This window comes from Saccopteryx bilineata, chromosome 10, assembly GCF_036850765.1.
Source record: "Saccopteryx bilineata isolate mSacBil1 chromosome 10, mSacBil1_pri_phased_curated, whole genome shotgun sequence".
NCBI classification, from domain to species: Eukaryota; Metazoa; Chordata; class Mammalia; order Chiroptera; family Emballonuridae; genus Saccopteryx; species Saccopteryx bilineata.
The window spans coordinates 19,776,789-19,799,413 of NC_089499.1; the positions used below are offsets into that span (position 1 = coordinate 19,776,789).

General features: G+C 42.3%; 1 protein-coding gene across 2 annotated transcripts in view; it reads left to right on the forward strand.

Moving 5' to 3' along the window:
• The first annotated feature begins 427 nt into the window (after positions 1-427).
• Positions 428-22,625, forward strand: part of GADL1 (glutamate decarboxylase like 1) — a 190,167-nt gene continuing 167,969 nt past the window's right edge. For both annotated transcript variants that reach the window (XM_066244752.1, XM_066244754.1), the window contains exon 1: positions 428-618. In XM_066244752.1, the coding sequence (XP_066100849.1) occupies positions 582-618 (37 nt within the window). In that variant the 5' untranslated portion in view covers positions 428-581. The remainder of the gene's footprint in view (positions 619-22,625) is intronic.

The window sequence follows — 22,625 nt, forward strand, 5'->3', positions numbered from 1 at the left end:
ATTTGCTTTAGAACTCTTAAATGTCAAGGCGGCACTGAATGAATGGTAGCGGATCCTGTTCACCTCAGATGCCCTAACACAGGTTGCCCGAGCAGGCATCATATTTAGCTTAGGGCTTCTCAGGCCAGGTCAGACCCTGCGAGGTGGTTCCTCAGAAAGCTGGACGCTGGGAAGAGGACAGGCCAAGGCTCACTCACCTGCCTCCCGCAGCCTCGACCGTAGGCGGGCTGTGGGGGGTGCTTCCTGCCTATCCCTACCCAGGCAAATTACCCAAGCTCCTACGCACAGTGCCCATCCCTGCCCAGAGAGGGCAGAGGGACGCTGGCCCTGGGTCAAGTCAGTGGCACGCAGCCAGTCGCCCGCCAAGTATTTAAATAGAGAGCCGCGGTCTACAAGAAAGAGGTTCTAGAGATGGCAAAGTGAAGGAAGCGCCCAGCGCGCGCGTCGCGGTCCCTCCCCTTGCGGTGGCTGCGCCGCCCGGCGCACCTGCCGGTCCCTAAGGGGGCGCTGCCTCAGCAACCGCAGCCGCTGCCTAGACTGCAAGAGCCGCGCCCGGGGCAGCCCGGAGTTGGGGAGCAGCGATGAGCAGCGACCCGGACCCCGAGTGCCTGGTGGACGGTAACGACTCTCCTGCGAGCCTCCGTTTTTAGTTTTTAACCTCCCCCCACGCGGCGTTAATCTCCATGGTGCTGGTTGACCTGGGGGACCAGGGAGGAGGGTTGTTTCCCTGTCAGGTGGTGGGGATGGGTAGGAAGTCCTCCTATTTAGGGACTTTTGCACTGTTTTTTTGTTTTGTTTTTTGTGTTTTTTTTTTTGCATCTTTTAAGGTTATTTTTAGAATTAAAGTTAACTTCTATAAAGAGCAGAGAACCGCGCTTGAAACAAACAGTGTGCACTATGCTGTTTGTTGATAACACATTAGGGTCTCACTGATGGGTGCGCTCCGCGAGTCTCCTTAGACATGGTGGAGGGAACCTTCCCATAAGGAAAGGTGATTTTGCTTCTACTTTGGGACATACACAGCATCACCCCCTGCCCTCCCACCTCCACCCGTTCGTTACTCCACGAACAGGCTGTTAGAAGAGGCTACCTTGATCTTATAAGACTGACTGATGCCCTAATGTACTTCGTACTGAAGCTTAGGGACAGGGGGACTGAGTCGTTAGTTGTTTAAAGAAGGCATCGTGGCAGCAGAACTTCCCAAATTGACCTTAGGACTTAGGTGCTGTTAGACCCGCTGTAAAATTATGGTCAGCAGCTTTTGCGAGGGAAGGGTCTTTGAATGTGCGATGAAATATTCGGAGTCCCTTTTCCTTCCAGCTTCATAACACATGTTTGGATGTTTGCTGAGGATTTCAAGGTAGACTCCTTACCTGCCTCAGTGTACCTCCTGGTTAAGACCCTGCTTTGAAAGGTGGTTAATATTATTGCTCTCCAATCATATTTTTTTTGTTTTTTTTTTATTTTATTTATTCATTTTTAGAGAGGAGAGAGAGAGACAGAGAGAGAGAAGGGGGGAGGAGCTGGAAGCATCAACTCCCATATGTGCCTTGACCAGGCAAGCCCAGGGTTTCGAACTAGCGACCTCAGCATTTCCAGGTCAATGCTTTATCCACTGTGCCACCACAGGTCAGGCCTATCCAATCATTTTTATTAACTAGTTAGTCGTTGACTTTTTAGGAGGAATGCTCCTATAGGAATAACTCCTCTTTGCATCAATAACCCTTTTGGATTGTACCGAACACAGCGTAATTAAGCTGTGTGAAGTTGGAAACTCTCTGGGGGGCTGGGGTTCAACAGGTGCGTCAGGCACACTGGCTCGGCTTCCCTGCGGATCAGTCATTTTCTGGGCAGGGAATCTGCACAGGAGTTAGCTGGCAAGGCGAGAGAACCATCGTGCTGCAAGAAACATTTCATTCATTCCTTTTAGAGTCTCAAGAAATGTTCCCATCATAATCGCTCTGGATCCTCTTTAAAACTTTTTTTTTTAATTGCATTGTTATTGTTTTCATTATATGGCATAAAACTGACACTTTAAAACGACTGGAGCTTATTGTAAAACGATCACTCTTGTCTTCCTAGAGTCAGCACACACTGTAATTTAAGACATCTGGCTATTTGAGAACTGATTGAGAGGTGTAAATTAGATTGTTAACTTGATAAGTTCCTAATCATATGTCAGGCTTCTTTACTGGACGCAAGAATGGGTAAGATAATTGTATCTAACTACATTAGCCCTGAACTGTTTTGTTTGTTTGCTGTGTTTTTAATTTTAATTTCTGTTTTAATGCCACACACCCTTTAGAACTCTGATGTAAACTTCAAAAGAAGTATCTAGTCTTCCTAAGTCACATTTGTGTGCGTAACCAGGTATGTCTGTAGTCTGTGAGGACTTCACAGTTGAACAGTGAAGTGCAAAATTTCACCTTAAATTGCAGTCCCAGAGGATACAGAAAGGCTGGGGCCGCTGCTATTCTCGAGCAGGTGATGAGGCAGTAACATGTGTGATAACACCTGCTTGTGCCAAGTGCTCACTGTGACATCTTGAAAGCATACAGGATATGTATCTGTCAGGCTTAGTAAATTTCCAAGTGTAGATGACCAGTGGATAAGTATGTTAAACGATATGCCTGTGTTGAACTCCGTTGTAGAATATCTGTTACGGACCTTACATTAGGCAGAATGTCCCCGGGAACCCTGTGGCAGATGCAGGGGCTTAGCCCACACTTCACGCTCTGACATAGTTTGTGATCTTGCCACAGTACATCCAAGAGAAGTTTAGACTCTTGGATGTTAGTTAGTTACACCAGATTTGGATTTTAATTCCACTAAGGTAAAGAATTCTTTAGACTCTCATTTTCTTTGTGGATAGACCTGGAGATTATTATGCTAAGTGAAATAAGCCAGGCAGAGAAAGAAAAATATCATATGATCTCGCATATATGTGGAATCTAATGAACAGAGTGAACTGAGGAACGGAATAGAGGCAGAGGCAGGGTCACAGGGAGCAGAGGGACAGCTGTCAGAGGGAAGGGGGATGAGGGGATGGATCGGAGAAGGTGAAGGGATTAGTGAAACTATATATACATAACACAGAGATATAGATAACAGGACAGCAGATCCCAGAGGGAAGGGGGGAGGAGCTTAGGGGGAGGGGGGAAGGGAGTTATAAAAAGGGATACAGGGGTGGGGGTGAGGGAGTTATGTTCAGTGGGACACTTGAATCCATGTAAACACAATAAATTAAACATTAATAAAAAGAAAAGAAATAACATAGACTTTCCATATAATTTGGTGGGCAAAGTCATTGTTTTAATTTTATTCAGTTTTGGGTTTTGTTGAAACTGAAAACCGGAAGCAAATTTCAAGTTTTAATGGAAGGCTAGATTTTTATTTTTCCCTGTTGAAAAGCTGACTTTTATATACTATCATAAGTCTGGTATATTGTAATAAAATAAAGAACCTTGACATTCAGGAACAAAATTGCTATATAATTTCTTTATTTTTTGCCCCGTCCTTATCTTTCAGTTTTCTTTCTCTCTGAAATGTTTTCAGTTTTTATTTACTTTTTGTTTTTTTTTTACCACCCTTTAAGTGAAACCCACCGCAGGCAAACTTTGTTGCCCATGAGTCATCCCTCACTCAGGACAGAAGTGCTAACACTTATTGAACACACTGGGTGCTAGGCTGAGCTTCTACAGACCTATCTCCGCCAACCCTCCCTTACTGACTAATCGGGGTGGAGAGGACCCTGGAATGTGTGGGTCATCCCTCACTCAGGACAGAAGTGCTAACACCTATTGAACACACTGGGTGCTAGGCTGAGCTTCGACAGACCTATCTCCACCAACCCTCCCTTACTGACTAATCGGGGTGGAGAGGACCCTGGAATGTGTGGCTCATTGAAGAAGTGACAGCAGCCTTCTTTCCTCTTCCTTTGGGGTGGGAAAGCTGCGAGGAAGGACTCTCTGAAAGTTCTTACTGGTGGCAGGCCTGGATCTGCACTTGGGATAGGAGTCTGCGCTTTGTCCCTGGGGCAGGAACCCTCCAGCTGCTGGACATGGGAGGCACTTTGGCCTTTCTGACGGAAAAGGGCAGCCTGTCCCAGGCCCAGGGCCCACACTCTCTAACAGCCTTTCTCCGGAGCAGGTGTCCCAGCGGTAACACTTCCCTTAGGTCACTATGGATGAGTCCATTTTAAAAAGCAGTGCCTGCTGTTCTCTGTGCTCAGCTGCGGGAACAGAGAGGGAGGAGAATTCACAGCTCTCTGCCTACAGCCTGCTCCTCTGTGTGTCTCTGGACGCATCATTTATCCTCTGCCAGTCTCAGTTTCTTCATCTGTGAAACAGGGATAAACACATCCACTGTTTAGAATTATGGTGAGGATGAGGAGTAACATACAGCATAATAATATACTGTCTGGGAGGCAGTAGGCTCCCATAAATAAATTTACATGTTCTGAAAACCAGATGTAGAGGTGAATGAGGTAATTCATTAATCTAACCTCTGAGTGTCTTCTAATGTTTTATATATACACCTGGGGTGCTTTCATGATGGCTGTCTATTGAGTAGCCTTTCTTTGTTTGGAACAAGAGCCTATGCGAGGCAGGGTGGCTTCTTCCATTGTTTTGGTTTTGGTTTTAATCACCATTCTTGGGGTATAGATATGTGAGTGAGTGACATTTAACCTCATATATTTATATACTGGGCAGAGATTTTAATGTTTCTTTTATACCATCTCTGGGAGCACCATAATCATGTCTTCTTTCTAACTTCTCATTGCTTCTTCAGTTTTCTGTCTGAGAAGAAGGGACTCTGAGGTTCTTTCTCCAGGATCATCCAGTAGCATCCCCATTCCCTTCCACATGGGGAACTCCTTTCGGTCAGAAGGTAATCTTTACCCCGGGTTTGAGGTTTCCCCTCGCAGGCACTCTGCTCCCCTCCCTGCTACCCAGCCCTGTGGGCCTCCTTCTCTAGAAGTCCCAATCCTTTGATTGGAGGTGGTGCTCCATTCCGTTCCACTGCGGTAGAGTGGATTTGGAAATGGGAAAATACTGGAAAGAAAATTCTCTCTCAAAAATAGAACCCCCCCACACTCGCTTTGCCCAGAACACAACTGGGCAGGGGTCCCCAAACTACAGCCCACAGGCCACATGCGGCCCCCTGAGGCCATTTATCCGGCCCCTGCCACACTTCCGGAAGGGGCACCTCTTTCATTGGTGGTCAGTGAGAGGAGTACTGTATGTGGTGGCACCACAAAGTGCAGCGTTGCTCATGTACAGTACTACTTCCGGTGACACTGGACGCACCCGTCATGGTTCCGGAAGTGCGTCATTTCACTTGTTAGTGACAAATATGGAACCGGACATTGACCATCTCATTAGCCAAAAGCAGGCCCATAGTTCCCATTGAAATACTGGTCAGTTTGTTGATTTAAATTTACTTGTTCTTTATTTTAAATATTGTATTTGTTCCCGTTTTGGTTTTTTACTTTAAAATAATATATGTGCAGTGTGCATAGGGATTTGTTCATAGTTTTTTTTTATAGTCCGGCCCTCCAACGGTCTGAGGGACAGTAAAATGGCCCCTGTGTAAAAAGTTTGGGGACCCCTGTTCCTGGGTCTGGCATGGCCCCTTTTCCTCCCCTTCCTGCTTTCCCTTCACCTGTGCTTCTGAGCACTCCTGAAACCCAAACTCCGTGAGGATTGGTTCTGTGTTGCACCCCTTCAACTCCTTTTCAGGTTCTGAGGGATTAATTGTGTAGAACACTGAGCTGTCATTTTGTGTGCTTGGAACCACCACCCAAAGGAGGAAACGTAATTTTCCTATCATTCTGGGGCACCCGTCCTAAGGGCCCCATTCCAGTTATAGTCCCTTTTCTCCCCTGAAAGGAACCAGCCCCCTGATTTTGATAGTATTTATTTACTTGCATTTTTTTTATAGTTTAACCATCAAAGTATGCATTCCTAGCCATAATAATTTAGTGTTACCCATTAAAAAATGTGACTTTTTTGGCTCTGGCCAGTTGGCCCAATAGTATAGCTTTGGTCTGGCATGTGAATGTCCTGGGTTCAATTCCCAGTCAGGGCCCACAGAAGAAGTGGCCATCTACTTCTCCATGTTCTTTCTCTCTCCCCCTCCTGCAGTCATAGCTTGATTGGTTAGAGCACATTCACCCCAGGAACTGAGGATGGCTCCCTGGAGCCTCCACCTCAGGCACTAAAAATAGTTTGGTTGTGAGCATGGCCCCAAGTGGACAGAATATTGGCCCCAGATGGGGGCTGCCAGGTGGATCCTGGTCGAGGCACATGTGGGAGTCTGTCTCTCTATCTCCCCTCCTTTTACTTGGAAGAGAAGAAAAAAAAAATGCAATGTTTTTTACTGTACAGCTTTACCCTCCTGTCCTTTTATACCTGCTGAAGAAGCTGGGCCACTTGACCTATAGAATCCTCCACAAACTGAATTATGCTGCTTTCATGCTCATGGCTTGCTCAACATTTTTTTGACAGTGCCTTCTTTTGAACTCCAGTTTATAGCACCCTAGCCCTTCCACTTGTCTAAGTTATATTTCTTCATCTAATCCTCAAATTCTAGGAACAACCATGAAGTCACTTTATCTATTAGGCTTTTTACGATTAAACCGTAAATCATTTTACAGTCATCTCATTTCCTGTATTAACTTCATTAAACATTATAATGAGTTGCTTGAAAATTGATACTCTCATTCACCAATTAGTTCAAATACTAGTAATTTGGGAGCATTTGGAGGCAGTTTTCAAACTTTTAATATTTTAAGCCCTTTTTAAAAATCTGTCTTCAGAAATTTTCATATTTTCTCCTATTTTATTTTTTGATCTCTTAATTTCAAGGCAATTATTTCTGCTCTGCTGTTAGTTGTTGGAGTGCAGTAAATGTGTAGAAATATGGTTTAGTTTGAAAAATATAAACACTGGGTTACTTAGATTACAGTAGATTGAAGAATAGTTTGTACAGTAAGAGTTCATTTTGTTGAAAAATAGTAATTCATTTGTACTTATGGAACCAGAGCTGAAAGAATATTTATTTGAGGATTAAATGTAATTGTAAATGATTGGGTGAATGATGGGGTTTTTCTTAGGTTCTTCCTGTCTGTATTTTCCCCAGTGATCCTGCATTACTCTGAAAGAAAGATAGAAAAAAAAATTAATTAGTTAAGGGAGAGGGTTGGGATGGGGTTGCGCTTGGCTTAAATGTTTTTCTCATTCAGTGTAGGCCTGGCTTTCCAGCTGTATTTATCTAGTTTGGTTTTTATCTATTCAATACATGGGTATGCATTCCATTTCTATTATTCAAACATATCCTTACATTGGAATCTAAGTGTGTTCTTATTAATCCCCTATTGCTGAATACTCGGGTTATCTCAACATTTCTTTTTTTATCATGAACAAGATAAAGGAAAAATAATTGGCTAAAATTAATTTAAGATATGGAAGCAAATAAAAGAATGGGAGAACTCTACAGTTCTAGAAAAAGGTAAACAATGTCTGAAGACAAAATATAGAGTTAAATATTTGCTCAAATGAGCATAAGTATCACTGTTCCTTAGAAATCCATTGATGAGAAATAATAGGGTTTTTTTTTTTTTGACAAATGATCAACTTGAACAAATCACATTTGGTCAAATTGCTGTTGGAGAAAGAGGAGGCTGCTCTCAAGGCAGCGAGGAGAGAGGAAAATATTTGAGCTTTGATTCTTATAGACCAACACTCAGTTTCTGGCTCTAAAAGCAATGAGGCCCCTTTCTGAGCAATAGTTCACTGCCTAGTACAATGGAGGTGATAAGAAACAGCACTACTTATGCCACTGGCTTTTATGAGAATGTATATTAAATACCTGTTCCATTGAAGATAAGTATTTCCTACCTTCCTCCCTCAATTTCATCACATTGAATTACATGGATAAATATAAATGCAATTCTATGGGGAGTATGTTTTAAAATAAGATTTAATTTGAAGAATCCTCCAAACCAAATAACGAATGCATTGTGATATGAAGAAAGGAGACCTTGGACTTCTATCAGTCCTAATAGAGTAATTGAAAAGGGAACAGTGATTTTTTCTTTTTAAGATTCTTCCTGCTCAAAACTGAAACAGCATAAATAAGGAATACAATAGAAAAAATGTAGCCTGGGAGATAGTTTTTTTTTTTTTTCCTGCTACTCTTAAGTGGTGATGATTGAGGTCAACATCTCCCTGAGCCCATAGAAGGACACATTCTACCTCTGGTGGATTTAGGTGACTAAAGGTTGTCCTTCTTCTGTTGCCGCCGCTGGTGTAAGGACCGTTCTTTCAACAGGCCCTGCAGACTGCAGACTTGCACATGAAATGAATCACAGAGACTCCCAATGTGGGTTTTCACCTGATATTTATTTTGTGAAAAATATATCACAAAATTCTCATGCAATGAAATGATCACAGAGCAGGCATTCTCCTGGCCTGGCTGAGCATTGTTCCATGTCCCTAGATGTGGTTTAAATACATTACTTAAGTTGCCTTGTCTGTGATTTTTTGTGTCTGGGGCCCTTCAAGCTAGGATGGATCCAAAAAAACTGTTTGTACTCAGACTCAAGAGACTACCATGGAATGCATCTTTGCTGTCCCCTTTCTTTTTCTTATTGGTGGTGGGATGACAAAATTTTATAGAGTGAGATATGGAAACATTTGGAATTGAGTGAGCAAATAGGATATTTAGAGTTGAAAGATTTAGACCCATGGGATAACATCCATCTATTCCACATATTACTGTCTCACTGCTAATCACTTTAAAAGCCAAACACTTAAAATTTGCATTAGGAAACTTTTAAAAGCCCTAGTTGGATAGCTCGGTTGGTTGGAGCGTTTTTCTGAAGCACAGAGATTGCTGGTTTGATCCCTGGTCAGGACACATACAGGAATATGTGTTTGTCTCTATGTTTCTGTCTCTATGTCTCTCTCCCTGCCTCTCTCTAAATTAAAGAAAAAGAAGAAAGAAACTTTTAAGATTCACAATAGCATCAAAAAGAATACTTACACATGAACCTAACCAAGGAGGTAAAAGACTTGTATACTGAAAACTAAAAACATTGTTGAGAGAAATTTAAAAAGTGAACTACAGATTCAACACAATCTGTATCCAAATTACAAGAGCATTTTCTACAGAAATAGTAAATGTTATCCTAAAATTTATACGGAACCTTAAGGAATCCCAGGTAGCCAAAATAATTTTGAAAAAGAACAAAGTTGGAGGACTCACGCTTTCAGATTTCATAACATATTACAAGCTACAATAATCAAAAACAATGTGGTACTGCCATAAAGACAGACAGCTAGACCAATGCAATAGAATAATGAGCCAAGAGATAAGCCCTCGTGACTATGGTCAAATGATCACCACCAATGTGACAAGGCCACTCATTACAGAAAGGATAGTCTCTTTAATGAATGGTACTGAGAAAACTAGATATTCAGATGCAAAAGAATAAAGTTGGATCTGTACTTTACACAATATACAAAAAATAAAATAGATGAAAGACCTAAACTTAAAACATAAAACTATAAAATTCCTAGAAGAAAACATAGGGGAAATCTTTATGATATTTGATTTGGCAGCGGTTTCTTGGATGTGGAACAAAAAGCATAAGTCAAAAAAAAAAAAAAAAAAAAAGCAGAAATAGAGCAATGAGAATACATCAAACTTAAAAACTGTTGTGCATCAAAGTACACAACCAACAGAATGAAAGGCAATCTATAAGATGGGAGAAAATATTCACATATCTTATATCTGATAAGAAGTTAACAGTCAGAATAAATAAAGAACTCCCACAACCCAACTATGAAAATCAAATAACCAGTTAAAAAATAGGCAAAAGACTTGAACAAATATTTCTTCAAAGATGATATACAATGACTAACAAGTATATGAAAAAATGCTCAATATCACTAATCATCAGAAAAATTCAAACCAGAACCTCAATGAGATACCACCTCACACCAATTCAATAGCCACCATAAAAAAACCTCCCAGAATAGAAAATAACAAGTGTTGAAGATTATGTGGCAACATCAGAATTCTTACACACTGTTGGTGGAATTATAAAATGGTGCAACTGCTATGAAAACTTTCTGGAGGTTCCTCAAAAAAGAAGAAATTAATAAAACTATCATATTTTAGTAACCTCACTTGTGGCTAAATATCCAAAAGAATTGAAAACAGGGTCTCAAAAGATTCGCATACCCATGTTCATAGCAGCGCTATTCATGATAGCAAAGAGGTGGGAGCAGCCCAAACGTTCATCAATGAGTAAATAGATAAACAAGTGTGGTAATAACTTTAATGACATATTATTTAACCTTAAAAAAGATAGAAGTTTCATCACATGCTACTACTACATGTATGAGCCTTGAGGATATTATATTAGTGAGATAAGCCAATCACGATAAAACAAATATTGTATGATTTCACTTATACGAGGTACCTAGAACAGTCAAATTCACAGAAACAGAAAGTAGAATGATGGTTACCAGGGGTGGGGGAAGAGGGAGAGAAGGATGAGTACTGAATAGGTATAGAGTTTCAGTTCTGAAAGACAAAGGTTCTAGAGATCTGTTTTGCAACCATGTGAATATACTTAACATAGAGAACTATAAACCTAAAAAATGACTGATACAGTAAATTTTATGTATATATATATGTATATATATATATATATTTTTTTTTTTTTGTATTTTTCTAAAGTTGAAAACAGGGAGGCAGTCAGACAGACTCCTGCATGCACCTGACCGGGATCCACCTGGCATGCCCACCAGGGGGCGATGCTCTGCCCATCTGGGGCATTGCTCTGTTGCAACCAGAGCCATTCTAGCACCTGAGGCAGAGGCCATAGAGCCATCCTCAGCATCCAGGCCAACTTTGCTCCAATGGAGCCTTGGCTGTGGGAGGGGAAGAGAGAAATAGAGAGGAAGGAGAGGGGGAGGGGTGGAAGAAGCAGATGGGCATGTCTCCTGTGTGCCCTGGCTGGGAATCAAACCCAGGACTCCTGCACGCCAGGCCAACACTCTACCACTGAGCCAACCGGCCAGGGCTTGTTATATATTTTTTACAATAAAAATTTTTTTTTAAACTAACAACCAAATAATCAAAATAAAAAGGACTTTTAAGGCTAGAAATATTATAAAATAATTGAAAAACGTACTTGCCTCCCTGAACAAGTTAATCCTCTTTTGTGTATCTTGCCCTTGCCATTGTAAGCGCTGCAGAACATTGTAAGATTTCTCAAACGGGATGTACCCAGCAGTTTGTCCCTTCATGGAATGATATCAGATTGCTGTTCTTGAATTCTTCCATCTTCTTTTATACTGTTGCTGCTTCCCTCATCACAGTCTCCTGTGAGTGCCTATATTTTCTTTCCTCTCAAAAACCCTAGTAGCATCTTTAATCCTCACTTGCCACACTTCGTGCAATTTAGTGCTTGTAACAAGCTTGGTTTTCATTTCATCTTCTTGGGTTGTTTTGTTTTTAATCCCACGAGAGGTTGGAATTGTACAGGATGTAAGGTATAAGGTAGATTGCCTCTGGATGAGGTGTGAAAAGGTCTACATGAGAAGAGTTTATAAGTATCTGTTATACTAACATTTTCAGATTTATTTATGTTGCATCCACCTGTATTCTTGTAGATGTTCTGTATATTTGCAATGGCCAGATAAGAGGCTTTCCTATAGGGTATGTGCACATAAAAACATTTTTATGTAAATATATACATGATTAGTTACCGTTTATGCTCATGATTTGAAGACACTGATGACATTATATTGCTCAAGAGAGATACATGTAAACAAAGTTGGCAGATAGGACCCAGTTTAAAGGAAAATGAAAGCTTTTTTTCTCACTGGGAATATGATTGATCTCTAACTCTCATGGAGAGAACAGTGGCTGCATCCTCTCTCCTTGTCCTCCCTCCACTGCTGCCATCAGCAGCACCACGAAGAAGTCCATAGTACAGCTTATAGGGTGCTCAGCCACTGTGCCTTATTCTTTTCTGCACTGTGCATGGTTTTTTAAGAGCTTTATTGAGGTGTGATTTACATATAATAAAATTCACCTGTGTGAATGTGCAATTCAATTTTTACTAAATGTACAGAATTGTGCATCCTTCACCACAACCCAATTGTAAAGCAGTTCCATGCACATTATATTTCAAAAACATATTACTGTGCTTTTCTGCTCTCTCTGAGTACCTTGCTCTTTTGTGCCAGCAGCTGTATGCCCGAGAGATCATGATTTTCACAGGTAGAATTTAAAGAGAAAAACTATGGCTATTACTATTTAGATTCCAGTGGTGAGGATAAAAGTTTCAAAACAAAACAATAGTTTTACAAATCAGGCTATTACCTTGTGGTAGGGCTTTCTAAATTCTTTTATTTTTCTTTTAACATGATCTACTAGGCCTAAAAGATAAAAATTATGGAGTTTTGCCCATAGTACAGAGAAAGTACCCTGGTGCACTTTTAAAGGTTATCCATGAAGTTAGGGTCCAAAAAAAGAATAGTTGATGTAGGAATAGGAATGAAAAAAACTTCCACGTATGACATGAGTGCATAACGGGTGGAGAAAAAGAGGTTACAGCAAGAGAAGCAAGAGTTGAGAGACATGGTCGCTACTTCTCATCACTTAGGGTCCGGGTCAGGAGGCAGGGAGGGGCACTTTGTGGTAATACTGAAGGCAGCAACAGAGGTCTGTACCAAGTTTTCTTGAAGGAGACCACCTTAGAACCAATTCCAAGCAAGTGATGGCTCACTGAAGTTGGGGAGACAGAGAAGCTAAATTTAGCTTTTTTTTTTTTTTCCTCTGTATTTTTCTGAAGCCGGAAACGGGGAGAGACAGTCAGACAGACTCCCGCATGCGCCCGACTGGGATCCACCCGGCACGCCCACCAGGGGGCGACGCTCTGCCCACCAGGGGGCGATGTTCTGCCCCTCCGGTGGGTCGCTCTGTTGCGACCAGAGCCACTCTAGCGCCTGGGGCAGAGGCCAAGGAGCCATCCCCAGCGCCCGGGCCATCTTTGCTCCAATGGAGCCTCGGGCTGCGGGAGGGGAAGAGAGAGACAGGGAGGAAGGAGAGGGGGAGGGGTGGAGAAGCAGATGGGCGCTTCTCCTGTGTGCCCTGGCCGGGAATCAAACCCGGGACTTCTGCACGCCAGGCCGACGCTCTATCACTGAGCCAACCGGCCAGGGCCAAATTTAGCTTTTTTAAGGGGTGGAGTGACTCAGAAAGGCCCTCTTGTCCTCAGAGGGAGGTAGCAGAATCGAGTGTCCTTGATCCTCCCAGGATCTCTCTCTCTCTCTGATGAGAGTGAGGGAGAAAAGCAGGCATAAGCCCAGAGGGTATCATCACCAACAGCCCAGGTGAGGCCACCTCAGCCAGTGAGCACCCCCAGGATCTGACCAAGACGAGAGAGAAGACCACGAGTGTGCCTCAGCCGTGACTTCCAGGTAGGAAAGGAGTAGAGATGTAGACATGTGAGATTGCCCCAGACAAAGGTGCCGGTGGACGCCACACTGATTCATAGACCCTACTTCTCTTTCTCCATCTTAAAGCTGAGTAGTTCATGCTTTTCTCCCTGTGTAACTGAAGCCATTAAGAAGAGTATTAGGATCCTGACCTGTGGTGGCGCAGTGTATTAAAGCATCAAACTGGAATGCTGATGTCGCCTGTTTGAAACCCTGGGCTTGCCTGGTCAAGGCACATATGAGAAGCAACTACCACAAATTGATGCTTTCTGCTAACCCCTTTTCTCTCTCTAAAATCAATAAATAAAACAAAATTTTTTTTTAAATGAGAGTATTGCCTGACCAGGCAGTGGTGCAGTGGATAGAGCGTTGGACTGGGACGTGGAGGACCCAGGTTTGAAACCTTGAGGTCTCCAGCTTAAGCGTGGGCTCATATGGTTTGAGCAAGGCTCACCAGCTTGGACCCAAGGTCGCTGGCTCGAGCAAGGGGTTACTCGGTCTACTGTAGCCCCACGGTCAAGGCACATGTGAAAAAGCAATCAAAGGACAACTGAGGAACTGCAACAAAGAATTGATACTTCTCATCTCTCTCCCTTCCTGTCTGTCTGTCCCTATCTGTCCCTCCCTCTGACTCTGTCTCTGTCACACACACAAAAAAAAGAGAGTCTAATAAAAAAAAGAGAGGGAAGTGGGAATCTGAGGGATCAAGCACGTTTACCCAGTAAAACTGAGCATTTTCTAAAAGGACTGTTTAATTTATTATAGCTGACTAAATTTTAAGTAGGTTGGACTAAATAAAGTAAATTTTGTTACCTCCTTCCAGCAGTGGGTACTCACAAGATTAATTAGGAACTAAAATAAAGATACTATATTTTCTCAGTATAGCTGGGTGTCATTAAAGTAATGGAGCCATAAATAGCCTTGAAACAACTGAAATTGGTTGTTTCAGCCACTGTCGTTGACATGGACACTGTGCTTGAGCTGTGTGATTGCCAAGGATAAAGATTCACCAAGCTGGGTATGAGGTCTGCTGATGAAGTGTCCCATGGTAGGTGAGGCTTCATGGATAAGTTTTTCTTTTTTTTTTTTTAAAGAGGGAAAAGCAATGGGTGTCAGAAGTCAATCAATCAAATAGTCATTTGAAGCTGAAGGGTTCCTTCATTAACTTATGCCTACAAACCTCTTTGTTTAAGCAAAATTGTATAGAGATGCTTTTGAGATAGCGTAGCTTGGCTGTGCCTGAAGTAGGCTCTGTGGGTCTGAGGACCACCTGCTCGTCTCCATCATTTCCTCCCCTGAGCAAGCATCGTGCTCCCGAAACAGAGATTCACAGTTCTGCAAAGCAGTGGTCCCCAACCCCCGGGCCGCGGACCGGTACCGGTCCGTGGGCCATTTGGTACCAGTCCACAGAGAAAAAATAAATAACTCACATTATTTCCATTTTATTTATATTTAAGTCTGAATGATGTTTTATTTTTTTAAAAATGACCAGATTCCCTCTGTTACATCCGTAAGACTCACTCTTGACTCTTGTAAGTTCGACAATTATATTTAAAAATACCACAGGTTTTACGCCGGTCACATAATTTTATTTTGTGCATTTATCTGTCCCACCCTAAAGGCCAGTCTGTGAAAATATTTTCTGATGTTAAACCGGTCCGTGGCCCAAAAAACGTTGTGGACGGCCCTGGCCGGTTGGCTCAGCGGTAGAGCGTCGGCCTGGCGTGCAGGGACCTGGGTTTGATTCCTGGCCAGGGCACATAGGAGAAGCGCCCATTTGCTTCTCCACCCCCCCCCCTCCTTCCTCTCTGTCTCTCTCTTCCCCTCCTGCAGCCAAGGCTCCATTGGAGCAAAGATGACCCAGGCGCTGGGGATGGCTCCTTGGCCTCTGCCCCAGGCGCTAGAGTGGCTCTGGTTGCGGCAGAGCGACGCCCTGGAGGGGCAGAGCATCACCCCTGGTGGGCGTGCCAGGTGGATCCGGTCGGGCGCATGTGGAAGTCTGTCTGACTGTCTCTCCCCATTTCTAGCTTCAGAAAAAAGAAAAAGAAAAAAAAAAAAGAAAAAAACAAAACGTTGTGGACTACTGCTGTAAAGCATTGATGAGGACCATTTTTCGAAATGTTGGAAGATGATTTATGTTAAGTACATGAATAGGAATTTAATAAAAAAAAAACTAGCGTTAGCTTTAGAATCGTTGACAGAGTGAGGGCAAGTCATCTTGTAGAGCATGATTTAACTAAGAGGTTAAAGCAGAAGTAGTCAAACTTTTTATAAAAACTGCCCACTTTAGGTCCTGGCCGGTTGGCTCAATGGTAGAGCATTGGCTTGATGTGCAGGAGTCCTGGGTTCAATTCCGGGCCAGGGCACACAGGAGAAGTGCCCATCTGCTTTTCCACCCCTCCCTCTCTCCTTCCTCTCTATCTCTCTCTTCCCCTCCTGCAGCCAAGGCTCCATTGGAGCAAAGTTGGCCTGGACACTGAGGATGGCTCTGTGGCCTCTGCCTCAGGTGCTAGAATGGCTCTGGTTGCAACAGAGCAATGGCCTAGATGGGCAGAGCATCGCCCCCTGGTGGGCATGCTGGGTGGATCCCAGTCGGGCACATGCGGGAGTCTGTCTGACTACCTCCCCGTTTCCAACTTCAGAAAAATACAAAACCAAAACAAAACAAAAAAAGCAACTGCCCACTTTTGCAGTGCTGGTCAACCTGGTCCCTACAGCCCACTAGTGGGTGTTCCAGCTTTCATTTTGGCCCAATCGTGGCGCCATTTGGTTGTTCTGCTACACCCACCATGAAAGCTGGGACGCCCAATAGTGGGCTGTAGGGACCAGGTTGACCAGCACTGCAAAAGTGGGCAGTTTTTATAAAAAGTTTGACGACCCTGGGTTAAAGTACCACTTACAGAACTATGTAGTGATAGGGTCGGACTAACGCTCCCCCCTCCCAGTTTCCAGAGGGTTCCTTCTATGCATATTGTCAGAGCACAGAATTAAAAGTAAGAAGTCAACCCTGCAAAATACTGCTTAAGTCAGCGTTGGGTTTTTGTTTATTTGTTCGTTTCTACCAGCATCTGAGATGCTGTTGCACAATGTTTAAAATTTTCAGAATTCAGGAGCTTCTTAATGGGGAAAATGTATTATAGACCAACTAAATTATTTGATGTCAGCAAGCCATCATTAAATATTAAAACATGTTTTGACGATTTAGCTGCAGCATTGGCAAATTTTAAATTTCCACATTTCAATTTTTGCCTATTAAATATATTGCTAAGACCTTCGTTTGTTTGAATTTCTTAGATGATGAGGTTATTCCCAATTCAGCACTCTAAATGCTGTGTTATTTGATCTCCTAATACTTTGTATTGACTTACAAAATCAATAGAGACTTCATTGATATTTTATGACATATCTGTTGTTTCAGATGTTATGTGGGCCAAAAAATACATTCAAGGAACACATTTCTTTCATATGTATTTTCATCATGGCATACTGTCATGCCATCAGCTCAGTGCTATTTTACCTAATTTGTATGAAGCAGTGATAGAGGAGAAAGAAAATCTATAAAAAATTCAATTTTCTAATATTCATCAGTGGCCTTATATTTCAATGGCACAACAGAAGAGAATTTTAGAAAGTAATTGCGGAACATCCATATGATGACAGTTTTGCCCAAAAGTGTTCAATACACTATGCCAGCTTGGTAGCTAATTGTTATCTTATTGTTTCATGTGTTGTCAGTCCAATCTCCCGTGAAAGAGAATGAATGGTTTACTGGAAAAAAGAAGAAATAACTGCATCAGCCGTAGTCTGAATAGCAGCTCTGCTATTTACTATACCAGCTATGTGACATTCATCAAGTTTCCCCCTCTGAGTCTCATTTCAGACCTCTCAGGGTTTGATTCTTGTCTCTAAAGGTGTTACGAAGATTTGTATAATGTCATTGCCTAGTGCAGTGACAATCTGGTCTGCACACATTCAAAAAATGGTAGCCATTTGTTTCAATTTGGGTTTTCCAGAAACAGAACCCGAGTCGAGGATTGGCGTATAAGTAGTAGCTTTGGAAGGTGGTTCCAGGGAGACCAATAGAGAATACACTATAAAGCCAGGTATCACTGTGGGTAAGTAAAGCTTAATTCTGCTGGGTAATGCTGGGTGTTAGTGAAAAAATACACATCTCAGAGGTATCTCAAGTAAAAGGAGTGCTGGCTGTTTAAACACTAGTTTCTGTCAGTTACTGGTTCGAGGGCTGTTAAGGTATGAGCATTGATTTTTCAGAGCTTTGGGCTTGCCATGTAAGTGGGCAGAGCATGTTTGGAAAACAACAGAAAGGTCACAGGCAAAGAGGTAAAGGTCCTAGCACTTAGAAATCAGAAAGCTTGCACACGAGTGATTTACCTGAAGGACCACCCTTCCCCATTTTGTTAACAATTAGTACATTTTCTTACCGAAGAACTTTTGTTTTCCTAGCTCCCTGCCCCATGGTATGCTGAAGCTACCTCATAACAGCATATTGGCTTGGTGGGTCTTTATGCCATAGAAATAGGCAACTGCTATCAATCTGGGGCTCTTCCCCCCCCCCCCAGAAACCAGTTTGCTAATGCACTAACTATTCCAACTTTTTATCTCCCAGAAGATAGAATATAGGACTTTCATGCATAGGACCAGCAATCAGATAAACCTGAGTTCTAATACAAGCTCTGACATCTTTCAGCTGTGTAGCCATAGCAACCCTACCTACTTCACTGAGACTTTGTGTCCTCGTCTGTAAAATGGGGATGTATATAACTGTGTAACTGTGGTGAAGATGAATAATAATAACATATTCTGCATAAGGAACGCTATGGAAGAAGATTAATAATAATAACATATTCTATATACATAAAGAATGCTATGGAGGAGGAATATGAGGAATGTATGACAAAAATTAAGCCTATTACACAATTGTGGGAGTTCTTAGGAAGAAATATTCCATAAGGGTTAATTGGAAATCAGAAAAAAGTCACGAACCAACCTTTCCAACGTGCTGGCAGGAATGGACAAGTTGGAACGTGCAGGGGAGTCTGGGAATGCGGGCGTGCAGAGTTGTCAAAGTGTGAGTGTAAAAGGAGCTGAAGAAAGAAGGCAGTTTCTCTGTGGAGCTGCCATCCTTGGGGATCCAGAACCATGAGAGGTGAAGAGAGTGAAGACAAACTACAATGCACTGACGTGTCTACTGATATCCATCACTATATCAGTCTGACTTTGCAGACTGTCAGAGAAACTGGGCTACTGCTTGACTCCTGCCAGAGTGAAGAACCCAAAGCCACAGAGAATAATGGGTGAGAAAACCACCCCAGAGGGCAGACTCAGACTCCATTCAGGATGAGCCATATGTACCTGGCTAGATTTCAGAACTGCTGTGGACCAGTGACAGTGTATACGGTACCAGTGGAAGTTATCCTATCTTTCTCACTATTGTACGTTTTGTATATTGTAGATGGTGTCTAATAACTGGTGTTTTAGTCTGTGGGTATCTAGACCAAGAGCAGCTGCCACTACACAGTCTTATCTCTTTGTAGACCTGATGCAAATCAGGAGATCCTGGACATATAGTCTGTTTCCATAATGGGATAAGGTTCTTGGAGGTCCTGGGATGGAACTGAGCACGTTTTGTTGGTGGGAGGAATATGAATAAGTTGTGGTCAAAGAGTGAACCTTTATAGATTGCAAAAGTGGTCTCAAATTCCTTCCACCTAGTATTCTTACCACTTTCTAATGTGACATTGCCTTCTGTAATCAAGATATGAGCTAATTTTTTTTGTATTTTTCCAAAGTTTTAAGTGGGGAGGCAGTCAGACAGATTCCCGCATGCACCCAATCTGGATCCACCCAGCATGCCCACTAGGGGGCGATGCTCTGCCCATCTAGGGTGTTACTCCATTGTGGCCGGAGCCATTCTAGCACCTGAGGCGGAGGTTGTGGAGCCGTCCTCAGTGCCCAGGCCAACTTTGCTCCAATGGAGCCTTGGCTGCGGGAGGGGAAGAGAGAAATAAAGAGAAAGGAGGTGGGAAGGGTGGAGAAGCAGATGGGTGTTTCTCCTGTGTGCCCTGACTGAGAATTGAACCTGGGACTTCCACACACTGGGCCCATGCTCTACTGCTGAGCTAACCAGCCAAGGCTGAAGATGTGAGCTATTTTGAATCCAGTTGTTCTTGTGACTCACTTTGATCAACAGAGAATGGCAGAAGTAATGTCTGACATTCAATCTTAGGCCTCAAGAGACTTTGAAGCTTTTGACTTCACTGTCTTTGAATCTGCTGTTACCATATGAGGAGCATCCTCTAATCTCTTTAATAATAAAACCCATGTGGAGAGAGAGATCCAGCAATCTCAATCTTCCCAGCTAGCTTAGCTCCCCGCCAACACACAAGTTGACGCAATTGTGTGAGTGAGCTTAGGCAAGACCAGCAGAATTACCCAGACAAGCCTCAACATCATGAGAAATGATACATCATCATTATCTTAAGCTACTCAGTTTTGTGGTCATTTCATGCACAATTCTAGATAACTGTTGCAATAAGTGATTTGTCTGCTTAACTTAACCAGAGTGAGTTTTAGTTGTTTGTATCTTCACAGGGTTGTTATGTGGGATGAATGTGCTAGTGTTTATGAAGGACTTACTAAAAACCTGGCACATTGTAAATGCTAAACAACTGCTAGCTATTATTATGTGAAATAGGTTCCATATGCTTATGAAAAGTGAAGTGTGGACAGCCCTGAGACCCGTAGAAGGGGATAGCTAAGCATCAAACAATGTGTATGCCACTAAATCTCAGTTCTCTCAAATTAAAAATGAGGACATTTGCTAAATGATCTGTAAATGCTTGTCAAGTTCTCTAAGATCCCATGATCCTACACAAAATTGGCAAAAGCAACCTTGGCATAAATTCTAGACGGATGCAAACTCAGACATCAGTGGGTCTCAGCTGTGGAATAACCTGTGCCAATGTCTTTATGATCTGCTTATGTGATGCTCTGTGACTACTTCATTTATCAGCATCACAAGAGCGATGTGATCTGCTGGCATCCCCCAGAGCTCCTACATTTGTCATGTCAGTGGCACCATCTATAATGTACTTTCTGTGACTGTGTTGGCTGCCAAGTAAAAATTTTAGGACATTTACTCTGATTTTATATGGAGGTAAGTAAGGCTAATTCTGTGCAGCATAAAGGATGAGGAAGGAAATCTACATCATTGAGCAATTTATCTCTGACCCCAAACTTCTAAACCCCCACTTAGCAACACATTTGTCCTGCTAATAACAGAGTCCTCTCTCCTTAGAAGGAGGTTTACACCACCTATTTTTTCTTAGAGATGCATCTTGCATCCTACTGCTATTCTAAGCAGCTTCTTAGTATATTCTTTCCAGTGACATTTAATAAATTCCACCAAAGAGTTTTGGTAAGGGTAGTTTTCTGCATTGGAGGGTGGCCATGTGTGAATGTCAGAGCACGTGTGAGGAGCTGAGAGTAATTGTCCTCACTCACCTAGAAGATGATCTTCCCACGGCCTAAGCTGGGAGACAGAACAGTGGGCACAGATGAGCCTCATATCTGAGTTAATCAACAGATCATGCAAATGAGGCAACCATTTATAGCATTTATTTAAATTTTCATTTAAATGACTGGTTAAGTGGAATACATTGAAAATCTTGAAGTCAACACTTGAACAAATTGGTTTTAAAACTATATATTAAATTGCCACACATTGCAATTTAATACATAGTTCCAAGATAATCACTTATGGCTTTAGAAGTATACAAAATAGGCGTTCTAATAGTTTAGTGAGGTTGATGAAGCACAAGAAACAGTACCTTCTTATTTGCTTTTTTGTGAAAAAGTGAAAATGTAGTAATAATCAATACAATATCTGAACTTTGGCTGTTTGGCTCTGACCTCTGGCTCTACCACTTACTACTTGTGTTTTTTGGGCAATTCTTTTCATTTCACTGGCCTCAAATTCCCTATCTGCATAATGGAGTTAATAAAAGTATCTTCATCATAAGGTTATTATGAGGATTAAATAAAATAATTCATATAAGGTGCCTAGCTCAGTACCTAATCATCGTAAGTATCTAATAACTGTTGACTTATCATTGTTTTGTAAGTGTACTTGTATGTTTGTTTCCTTTGTGCCATATTACTAGAAAAGATGAAGTCACACCAATGCCTTGCTTTGTGTTTCTTTTTTGGCAGTATTAGACTATTTTTACTACAACAACTCTATCCATTGACCTCAAGCATCCAGCCTTATACTTAAGTGAACTCTTTTTTTTTTTTAAAGAGAAAGAAAGAAACATTATATATATATATTTTTTTTTTACAGTAACTGGGTGACCTTCAAGCTTTGGAGAACAATACAAATACATGGGAAACTGTCAGCGCCCAGAGAGTATACTTAGTAAGGCGTGTCCAGTTGGTTTTAACCTCCCTTAGTTGAAATGGCTAAAAAAGCCGAGTTATTCAGAAGATTAGTATGGTCCTCCATTTTCAAAGAATACGGAATGACTGTCACTCACTCCATTGGGCAGTTTATTGAAAAGATCTTGGAGAACTCACAGAATTTGGAGAGAAAGCTAAATAATCAGCCCCTGGAAAGCACTGGAGCCATGGCGGCAACTCTGGAGACCTGGGATGCTTGGGACTTGCAGACATCCACAGAAGGGGATCACCTCAATGACAGCGCTGCCCGGGACAGCGTCCTGGGGGGGAAGGTGGTTCCGGTTCAATGCTGATGAGGCCAAAAATGCACCAAGCCAACAAGTGAACAAAAAATGGGCATTCTGCCTACTCAGTAGTCAATTTCAGAAAACACAAGTAAAACCTGATGATTTGAAAATATATTTAGATAAGAAGCAGGGTAGAGAATCAGAACACAAGAAGCCAAGATGGCAGAGGGGGAAGATGCAACAGGAACTGGCAGTGGCTTGTGAAAGAGGAGGAAGGCACAGTGAGTACAGGTCCTGGGAACACACGCCACCTTGGAGTGGTGGCCCCCTGGGAGCCAAATGAAACCATCCCCAGCCGAGATCTCTAGCCTGGGACGAAATTTACTCTAAAGGTACG